General features: G+C 36.8%; 2 protein-coding genes and 1 non-coding gene across 4 annotated transcripts; all 3 read left to right on the top strand.

The window, feature by feature from the left end:
• Positions 1–469: 469 nt before the first annotated feature.
• TRNAS-GCU (transfer RNA serine (anticodon GCU)) lies at positions 470–551 on the top strand. Its single transcript has one exon. It is a non-coding gene; the product is annotated as a tRNA-Ser (tRNA).
• Positions 552–1,063: 512 nt separating this feature from the next.
• LOC129310326 (mitochondrial uncoupling protein 4) lies at positions 1,064–2,403 on the top strand. The gene has a single exon (XM_054952145.1). It carries the CDS (start codon positions 1,304–1,306, stop codon positions 2,246–2,248), a length of 945 nt encoding a protein of 314 aa, XP_054808120.1. The 5' UTR covers positions 1,064–1,303; the 3' UTR covers positions 2,249–2,403.
• A 1,320-nt stretch (positions 2,404–3,723) lies between these two features.
• On the top strand, positions 3,724–6,163 carry LOC129311603 (uncharacterized). Of its 2 annotated transcripts, XM_054953961.1 has the most exons (5): positions 3,724–3,967; positions 4,049–4,473; positions 4,876–5,138; positions 5,399–5,622; positions 5,720–6,163. In XM_054953961.1, coding segments are annotated over exons 1-5 (1,002 nt in total). In that variant the 5' UTR covers positions 3,724–3,878; the 3' UTR covers positions 5,721–6,163. The 2 variants fall into 2 exon arrangements, with proteins under 2 accessions (XP_054809936.1, XP_054809935.1); XM_054953960.1 differs by having other exon boundaries at positions 3,724–4,473.
• Positions 6,164–10,562: the final 4,399 nt, after the last annotated feature.

Here is a 10,562-nt window from a genome sequence, read left to right as displayed (position 1 = left end):
TTCATTCATCATGTTGTGAAAAATTAATCTCTTTCACTAAATCCAATCCCATTTAGCAAAATAAAATTGTTTACTATTGTTGTAGTATCATAAATTTTATGAAGGCAATTTAAATTTAAAAATATAATTTAAATTTAAATTTTTTAAAAACATAACCATGAAAACTCTAGTTTACAAAAAAAAGTAACAAAAAATTAATTGTTTTAGCATCGGATGCCAATTATAAAACTGCTTATTACGGCAAAATAACAACAAAAATTGTTCGCCATGGCGAAAAATAAATAAATGAATGAAAAATTAATTTTTTTTCATATTATAATTTTGAAATTAAATTCTGATATTGATAATATAATGATATAATAATTGCAAACAAAAATACATATTATATGCAGGGAATATTGGTAAATTTCTTCGTTGTAGATACCAAACTATTTATGATTTGTATATAGAAGTAAGAATACAACACAGCGTCGCTTTGGCCGAGTGGTTAAGGCGTGTGCCTGCTAAGTACATGGGGTTTCCCCGCGAGAGTTCGAATCTCTCAGGCGACGTGTTTTATTTTTTTCCCCCCCTAAATGCAGCAGAGGAGGGGGCATCTGTCCTCGTAGAGAGCAAAGGCAAAGGCAAGCAAGACCCCCAAGGATAGCATTGGATGCCGCCTTCACAGACGCTTCTTAATTAATAACCACTCCCCCACCCTTTGTCCTCTCTTCCCTCAAACTTGTTCTTTTCTTCCATTATTGGTTTCTATCTCAAATCTCATATTAATGTTATTCCCTATATTATTACACTGATTCAATTTAATTAGAGTAGGTGTTTCCCACCTTTTTCGCCTTCTCTTTCATTTTGGGTAGGCTCACTCTGTCTGCTCTTCAAAATCCCGCTTTTTTCCATTCTCTCTTGCTTGAGTTAATCCTTCCTAAATTGACTTTTCATTAATTGCGTCTTTGTCCTGACTTGACATCTTTCGTTACAATCTGAGAATGCAAGGGTCCCACACTATCTCTTTGCTATAAATTGCTCTTTGCGTTCCGCTGTGTCATTCATCCCAATCAATCCGTTTCTTCGTCGTGTTATGTCCTCTTGCAGTTTTTTTTAGCATACTCCTGCATGTCTCAAAGGCCTCGCGTTTCCTCATTCCAATCTCATTTCCTGGTTTCCTCACGCATGAACCCCAATTCTAATTGCTCCTCCTCCTGTTTCTCCCATCAGAGCCTTGTTCGATCCATAGTTTAATTTTCTTTCTCCCGCATTAATTTTCTGACCTTTCTGTTTGGTTGCTGAGAAAATCGATTCCGGAATAATGGGTATCAAAGGTTTTGTTGAGGGAGGCATCGCTTCCATTGTTGCTGGATGCTCCACCCATCCTCTTGACCTCATCAAGGTACGAATGCAGCTTCATGGCGAAACCCACACTTCGACCGTTCATAACCTCCGACCCGCGCTCGTCTCTCATCCTGGCTCCGGCAGCGTCGCGCCACTTCCTTCCCGCACTGGTCCCATTTCGGTCGGCGTTCGCATCGTCAAACAAGAAGGCGTGGCCGCTCTTTACAACGGCGTCTCCGCCACCATCCTCCGCCAGAGTCTCTACTCCACCACCCGAATGGGACTGTACGATTATCTCAAGCATAAATGGTCCGATCACAACGCCAGAGGTAACATGTCGCTGTCGAGAAAGATCGTTGCCGGTTTGTTGGCGGGTGGTGTGGGCGCCGCTGTTGGGAATCCGGCGGACTTAGCCATGGTTCGCATGCAAGCTGACGGCCGTCTTCCGCCGGCTCAGCGGAGGAACTACAAGTCCGTGGTGGACGCCATTGCACGAACGGTGAAGCAAGAGGGAGTGGCTAGCCTTTGGAGAGGCTCGTCGCTTACGGTGAATCGAGCGATGCTGGTGACGGCGTCGCAGCTGGCGACGTATGACCAGATCAAGGAGGAGATATTGAAGAAAGGGGTGATGAACGATGGGCTAGGGACCCACGTGACTGCGAGCTTCGTGGCGGGATTCGTGGCGGCGGTGGTTACGAACCCGGTGGACGTGTTGAAGACAAGAGTGATGAACATGAAGGTGGACGAGGGTGGGAAGCCGCCGTACTCCGGCGCCATAGATTGCGCCTTGAAGACTGTGCGAGCAGAGGGTCCAATGGCGCTTTATAAAGGATTTATACCGACGATTTCGAGACAAGGACCCTTCACGGTGGTGCTCTTTGTGACGCTCGAAGAGGTTCGCAAGCTGCTGAAGGATTTCTGAGGGACGGAGGCGAAGCTGCCATGGACGACGACCCACACGGCTTACTTCGTTTAAAAATATTGAAAAGAAAAATTAACTATTTAGTTTTTTAAATAATTGTTCTGAGGCTTACCAATTTTTGCTCTATTACCTTGCTGCTTATAATTGAAACTTTGACAAATGATCTTTTTTTTTTTCAAGTTTTCAGGTTAAAAGTTAAATTACCTAAAAGTTTTTTTAACTAATTATTTGATAAATGTTCTCCTTAACACTGAGACTGATATAGCTTCTATTATTAATATATTATTTTCCTAATGATATGTTGGTTACGTTATTAGGTTGAGCAAGCTTATTAATCCTTTGTCCAACATTTTGTTGGTTTAAAAGTACGTTAATAAATTACATATAATTATCTAAATTTTGTGTTATGGATAGGTATTTCTATGAACTTTTAAAACTTCACAATAATTTTTAAAATTAATTTATGGAGAGGACTCTTACTTAATGGATTAATCTATTATTTTATTAACAAACTTGAATTCATGAAAATCATTTATGGATTTATAAAATAAAAAATATCTATAGAAAGAACGCATCCTTTGAAGTGGTATTGCAAATTACAAAATAAAATAAAAATAAAAGATAAGCAAGTGAAGTAGACACACGATTCGTAAAAGTTGTGAATTATCAATATCGGGTTCTTGTCAGATTTTCTTATGGAAAAATGTACGTGTGACGCGATCCATGCAGATATTCTGATATAGAGAATAGTAAATTTAAATTAACTAAATTACCAAACTCTAGTCAAACTTGTTTTTTCTAATAAATGAAAAAAAAAAAGGTTATCCTTTACGAGCAGACAGGATTATTTAGGAAAAAATTAGGGAAAAAACGGTTAAGTCTAAAAAAATAATAGTTTAGTTCCTGACAAAATTTTAAAAAAAATTATAAATATCAATTTAATCGATTATAAATTTAAAAATTTTAATTGTAAATACGATACTTAAATTATGAATATGACAATTAATTTATAATTTGAATTACTGTTTATAATTATTTAAATTAATATTTATATTTTATTTTACAGCATATTTTATTATGAGGTTAACTGTCATTAATTTATTATTTTAAAATTTTATTATCATTTTTTCAAAAAATTACTTCCCTTCAAGAATTAATAACTTAAGATACATGAGTCAAAATGTCAAATAACAAGCATCTGATGAAGACATCAAATTTGCCGACATAGTAAGCAACCTCTTGCTTCTCCCTGTATCTCCCTGCATTCATCAATTTGTCGATATAACAAAAGTTTCATTTTTACGACAACGCCGATGACATAAGAGAACATCGCTCTGACAAAAAAACGAAGTGGATATGAAGTCTAATAACCATATTCATTCGCAGTACAGAGGCAAAGAAACGAGTAAGATGCTAAAAGAATAATAAAGAAAGAATCAGTGCCCCACACGGAGAACCCTTTTTCCATGAAACTGTTAACCGTTCATTTTCTTGCTTTACCTCGTTTTTCTCATGTTGACACTCACTTTCCTCCTCCTAAACCTAACCTGCCTTCCAATATTCTTCTTCATGAACTTGTACTAAGTCCTTTCGATCTCTAATAGCAATCTAGTAACTCATCATTCATCCAATGTTCTGGAGAATTCTAGGCTTTGGTTCAAGCATAGTTGCATTTACCTGTTTTGCCCTGAGTCCCTCTTTCCATGAACTGTTTGGCAGGTGGAATCTGTTCACAAGCGCCATCTATAGCGTCGCTAGTTTAAGCCTAACCACCTTGATGCTATTTGTTGGGAAATGCAGGGAATTTACAAGATCAGTTCTGGTGAAAGCACATGTGGGTTTTCTGGTTTTGATGCTAACCTCCCTCTGTTCCATTTGGCAAGACCTGGTTAGCCAAGAAGAAAACGATGAAAAGGGATTGCGTGGGAAAATCCTAAACCTGTGTTCGTTTGGGGCATTTGCTTTGATGTCACTCAGCTTGTCAAGACAGCTAAAGCTTGGATTCGAAGTGGGTATCTTCAATTTCTTATTTGGAAGTTTTTTGGTGTTGCTGATGAAAATGAACTTCAAATTGGCCCCACTTGCGGTATTATTGTGTTACGTGCTTATGCATATACGATCCATCTCAGATTTTCTGATGGAAATGCGTGGGCGTCTTGACTCTGGTGATACAGTACCTGACAATGTAGAGAGTGGTTACCACAGTATTGATTTGCAACGAATGGGTAAGACTGAATTCGATTCTTACAGCTATTCGTTTTTCTTCTCATGGTTCTGTTAAATATGATTCATAAGTTTAAAAGGCAAACACTTAACCCTTAACATACTAGTCTTTCCCGATGGGTTCTCCCATTGAAGTTATGCTCGTAATGCTAGTGCTTTCATCAAGCACTTAAAGGAGGTCGATGTCACAGACACAAAGGATTCAAATTTAGACTTGTGCTCTTAACAAGTTCCTTCACAGATTTTTTTTTTTTTTTTAATGTCATCTATTTGATACCACTAGACTACTAGTTATATAAAACTGACCTTGAATGAACAAGAGCAGGACTCTTAGATAAGATCTTCTTGACTTTTTGTGCCTTCAAATGTTATATAGATACAGCATCGTTCATCATTTTAAGCAGATGTTCCGGAACATCCTATGCACAAAAATCTATTAAAAGAGCATGCTGAAAGGTCCCACATTCCACCTCCTACTTATCAAGCTGTGAATATTGGACTTGCACATGCCCCTAAATTTAGGTCAGCAGTGTGGGTTGGTGGAAAGAGCTATACTTCAGAAAACGTTTTTCCTAATCGAAGAGCTGCTGAACAAGATGTAGCAAAACTTGCTTTTAAGCACATAACAACAGGAGTCAAAGATGAAGGGCTTTCTCTGATTCTTGAGGTTTGTTGGCATAGGATTGTTCTTTCTTGCTTTTATCATTTATATAATGCCATAACATAGGTAGTCCATACGACAATGTGCAGAAACCAAGTTGTACCATACATTCTAAGGATTGCTTCTGTTATTTGCATGATTGGATGGTTTTGTTAATGATGTTTGTTTAGCGCAAGTTGTATTTCAGGTTATTGGTTAACAATACTCTCTGGCGTTGCATTTAATATCATGAATCCTCATTACTTATCCTTATGATCATATTCCAGGGACCAACTTCTTTCAAGTCTATCTTAAATGACTATGCTAGGAGGATGAATCTAGAAATTAGATACGTCGACCCCGTTCCACAAGAAGGGCTTTCTGGTTTTTTGTCGTCTTTGATTTTCAATGGTAAACGCTATATTGGTGACCCAGCAAAGAATAAAAAGGACGCTGAGCAATCCGCAGCATGTGCTGCTGTTCTTTCAAATCTAGAAAGCTTTTCTTTTTAGTAAGTACTTATTTCCATATCTTGTATAAATTATATATATATATATATATATATAACCATGAGGCGGTCAATTCATAATTTATTTTTTTTAATGCAGGCAATTCTGGATCTGGTGCTTCTCTCTGAGATAATGAAATCATAATTCAAGTTGTGTGTTTAAGTCTTCACAACACCTTACAGCTGTATCACCTAAAGTAAAAGACTCTAAGCTTCCAAAAGAAGAATAAAGAGGCTAAAGAGAAGTCTCGGAGTAAAGCTATGTTAAGCACCTTGATATATGAACCTGTGTCTTACTGCCTTTTTTAATCATCTGCGCCATATTTTCTCAACTGGACCTTCTGTGAAGAAAAGCACGGACAAAAAAAAAAACGAGGATTGCAAGATGAAACTAACTCAAGGAGCTGTGTTTCAGAAATTTAAACAGAGAACAGAATAGCTGAGATTTCGAGGGAAAATGTCCAGAGACGATTATGCGCGACATACGTATTGCAGTTTGTCGTTTGAATTTATTCTATTGTTCACCTATGTCCATGTTTGAATCTGTGTAAGGGTGTGCCAGGGTAAGATGTGTGTCAACAAATAAGACCTGGAGAAAATAATATCTATTGTAAAGGATCTTAAAAATGGTTATTATTTAGAGAGACCAAATATCAAAATATAAATTTAAAAATACTATGTTGTCCCTAATTATATCTCTTACATTTTTTCAAACCATATCTCATACATTATATTTGAGAGTTACTACCAAAAATACATTATTTGAGAGAAATATTTTTTATATAACAAGGAGATGAAAAATAGCAAACTAGGGCGAAGCTAAATTCATATCCAACAACCCGTGGCAAGTTATTAATTTCATCTCTCTAATAGTGTAATTAAGTAGATAGCTACAACTAAGTTAACTTAACTAAACTCAGTTATGCTTAACCATACACGTGTATGTATGTCTATGTACTCTTCAGTGATAAGACAACTCATCATATTCTCTCATATTCATTTTCTTTCTCTCTTTCTTCATATGGTATCAAGGCAAGTTGTGGAGAAGGAGAAGTTGAAGAAGATTGACTATCAGAGGAAGAAACACCAACTGAACTAGCAGACTGTATCCAAGTGTAGGAGAATGCAGAGAATTAAGAATAGAATTATCATTGTTCATGGCAGCATTAGAAGCAACTGTAGGTAACCTGTAAGCATCATCATCTACAGATATAGTATGGTTAGTAGCATTGCACTGACTTGACAAAGGAAGGACAGGAGGAGAGGGACTGAAAATGACAGGGGAAGTAGTGGAATTTTGGACAGACACAGAAGACATAAAATTAGATTTGGAATAAGGGAACTCATATTTGTTGAAAATAACATCTCTTGAAATATACAACCTTCTTTCCTTAGGATCCCAACACCTATAGCCTTTGTGAAAAGTACTATATCCGATAAAAATACAAGAAACTGAACAAAACTACATTTTGTTTTTGTTATAAGGCCAAGAATAAGGAAAACAGGTGCATCCAAAAGTTCTAAGATGCTGAAAACTAGGAACTTGCCCAAATAGTTTGAAGAATGGGGAATCACTATTAAGCACCTTGGTAAGTAGTCCATTAAACAGATAGACACCAATACTAAACGCATTAACCTGGAAATGAAAGGGAAGAGAAGCATTGGCTAGAAGAGTCAACCCTATTTCAACAATAGTGCGATGCTTCTCTTAGCAAGACCATTCTGCTCATGAGTGTAAGGACAACTAAGACGATGAATGATGCCATGATCTTTGAGAAACTTACCTATTTTAAGATACTCAACACCATTATCAGACTGGAACATTTTGATTTTACAATCAAGTTGAAATTCTATCAACCTTTTGAATTCAAGAAATACATCATATACATCAGACTTTTTCTTCAATGGATAAAACCTTGTAAATCTGGAGAAGGCATCAGTAAAATGCACATAATAGATATAACCATCAAGAGAAGAATATAGTACAGGTCCCCAAATATCCAAATAAATGAGTTCAAGAGGGTGAGAGTACTAAGTTTAAGACAAGGAGTAAGGTAGTTTATGTGCTTTACCAAGACAACAGGAATTGCAAAAATCAAAGACAGATTTCTTATTATTGATTGAAAGATTACAAGATTTCATAACAAGAGAAACAGTAGAAGATGAAGGATGACCTAATATGTTATGCCAAAGGCTAAAATTAGAATTAGATATATTACACTAAGAAATATTACTAGAATTTGAAATAGAGGAAACTGAATTATAAGCAAATTGTTGAGAAGACTTCTAAGAAGACAAGGAAGAGTATAACATTTAGGAAAATTTAATCCTGATTTATTAACCTAATGAGGGTAATTAGTAAGTTATTGAGGTGTGTGACTAGAAGGGCTTAACTTGGTGTATTTGTGGTGATTTCAACCTTAGAAGTGGTTCCAGATCAATGGTGATCCACTCGGGTAAGGAAAGAAGCATAAAAAGTGAAGAATTCTCCTTTGTGGCACATGCCACATCACATGGTCAGTCCGCTACGGCGCACAGAGATGAATTTGAATGCAACAGGCTCCTCTATGTCATGCCCTGCGGTGGAGGGCAGCGTGCCCACAGTGCACTGGAAAAAATCTAATAAATCAAATACATTTTGCATGCGAAAACAGAAGAGGAGGAGAGAAAAAAGAAGAGCTTGACTTAGGCTCTGCTAGGGCATGGCATTGGCTTCTATTGTTGATGTTTTGAAGCTCCTAAAAATCCAAGGTAAGTTTTGAAACTTCCCTGAGGTTAAATCATACTTAACTCCAAATTATAGTAATCCAGGACTTAACTCACAAGGATTACCAAACTATAGGGTTTATAAATGGATTTCTCAAAATCTATTTCAAAGGAATCCCAATTTGCTATTTCAAATCTTAAATATAATATAAGGATTCCAAATCAAAGTTTTGAAAACAAAGCGGAAGCTTGAAAATCAGTTTGGACTCAAATAATGAGTTTTAAAACTCAAAATAGATTTTTACACTAAATTTGACACGTGCACCACGGCTTATAGTTCATGCACCGCGGCGTGTCTTCTCTATACCATGCGCTTCAGCGCATTGCATGAAATTTGATAGATCAGTGCTGTCATTTGACAGCACAAGGAGCGAACTTCCGACGCATGCTAAATCTCCGTCTGACGTCTAATTGAAGTGGTTTTGGTGTCTACACAGAGCTTTCTCCTAGCTCTAACTTATGGCATTGTTCATGCTCAAATTCATTTTCTATCAAAAGTTGGACACTAAAATCCATTGTGATACATTTTCACAAAATTTCTCGAATAGGGTGTCCCAACTCAACCACACGTGCCAATAGCCTACACCAACCCTCCTATCACACTCAATGGACTCTTGCAGACTCATGCAACACACCACACACAATCAAACACACTTATTTTACAAAATCACCTCTCAACCCCAATTTTCACAAAACATAGAGGGGGAGGAAAAGTTGCACCAAATCAATCATTTCATTCATATTTCTCAAAAATACATATGTTTCTACTTGCACAAGTATTTTGGCCATATCCTCGGGTTCACAACAAAAACTCACTGACCCAGGGCATAAAATACACTAGTTAAACACAAAATCATGCAAGTAGTACACCAATCATGACAATTTGTCCTAGTTGGCAATTACATTAGCAAATATACATGTAAACTACTAAAGAGAGACATTAAGAGGATTTATTCTACAAATCCTAAGTCTCTGTGTATTTTTCCCAACTCGAATCCAATGAGCTAGTCCCTGAAAATATTGAGAATTGAGGGGTGAGTACAACCACTTAGTAATCAGGTTTCACTTAACCCTTACAGTTACATATTAATTGTAAATAGATGTAAATAGACACATAACACACATGTCACATAGTATTGGGCCACGGTTTACAAAACTAACAACCATGTAATTGGGCTTGTCACAAAATACTATATCATATTGTTTTCAAAAACATAACTCAAGGTTGCAAAAATAACAACCATGCACTTTTCATACGTGCCAGACCACAAAACTAACAACTATGTAGTCGGACTTATATGCATGATCATGTGCCATCCTTATATCTTCCTGTTACCTCCGATATAAAATCGGTGGCTATCACGAGGCTACGTCCTTCACAGACTAACCCAGCCTTCCACTTGTGAGGATCTACCTGGCCAAGGTTAACTCACTCACTTATGTAATCCGGTTTCCCCCAATACTAACAACCATGGGGTGTCGTAACCCTAATCTAGCCTCCTCATGAACCAGTGGAGACTAGTTAGGTTTGAGTCCCTCATAGAACAATCATGGAATAAGGGCTACCTCCTAATTCCAATGGTCGATGCCAAGGCTAGTTCTCGATTTCAACGGTCACTGCCAATACCATGTGAATTTCCAATCAACTACTCCTCTCCCTAGGTGAACTCCCACCAATGATCATACATGCACATTTCATACACAATATGCATTTTAACAATCATTCCTCAACACATGAATTCACATAACACATATGCTCCACATTTTAACACATAATTCATCATAATTCTCCACCCATAGTAATAAATCTTAATTAATTTCACAAAATATCAAGGGTGGTAGAATCAAGGTTTTCTTTCTCAAAACCATTTCATACTCAAGCATTTGTCAATATGCATCATCAAATTAACTCACAAATCACATTTCACAAACAATTAACATTCAACTATAAAAATTAAGTTTTTCCCTATTACCTCAAACCTTTGAGAAGTCAAAGGTTTGAATGGTGCCAAAATGAACCTCTATTCATCCAAACAACAAGAACATCATCACCAGCTAGCTCTTGAAACTTTATCAACATAAACTCCACATACACTACTATATCATCACATAATTACTACCCATTCATACCCAATGGGCTCATTAGATTCCATTAATGCACATTATTATTAATAACA

The sequence above is a fragment of the Prosopis cineraria genome, unplaced genomic scaffold, assembly GCF_029017545.1.
Source record: "Prosopis cineraria cultivar Desert tree isolate PC_DT_omini unplaced genomic scaffold, ASM2901754v1 PC5, whole genome shotgun sequence".
Taxonomy (NCBI): domain Eukaryota; kingdom Viridiplantae; phylum Streptophyta; class Magnoliopsida; order Fabales; family Fabaceae; genus Prosopis; species Prosopis cineraria.
This window is presented reverse-complemented; position numbering and strand designations above follow the sequence as displayed.

Bases quoted from the DNA above. Each gene is read 5' to 3' on its own strand.
- LOC129311603 (XM_054953960.1), top strand. From the start codon at position 3,879: ATGTTCTGGAGAATTCTAGGCTTTGGTTCAAGCATAGTTGCATTTACC. The intron at 4,474-4,875 runs GTAAGACTGAAT...CATTTTAAGCAG, and splicing joins TATTGATTTGCAACGAATGG to ATGTTCCGGAACATCCTATG. The intron at 5,139-5,398 runs GTTTGTTGGCAT...ATCATATTCCAG, and splicing joins GGCTTTCTCTGATTCTTGAG to GGACCAACTTCTTTCAAGTC.
- LOC129310326 (XM_054952145.1), top strand. From the start codon at position 1,304: ATGGGTATCAAAGGTTTTGTTGAGGGAGGCATCGCTTCCATTGTTGCT.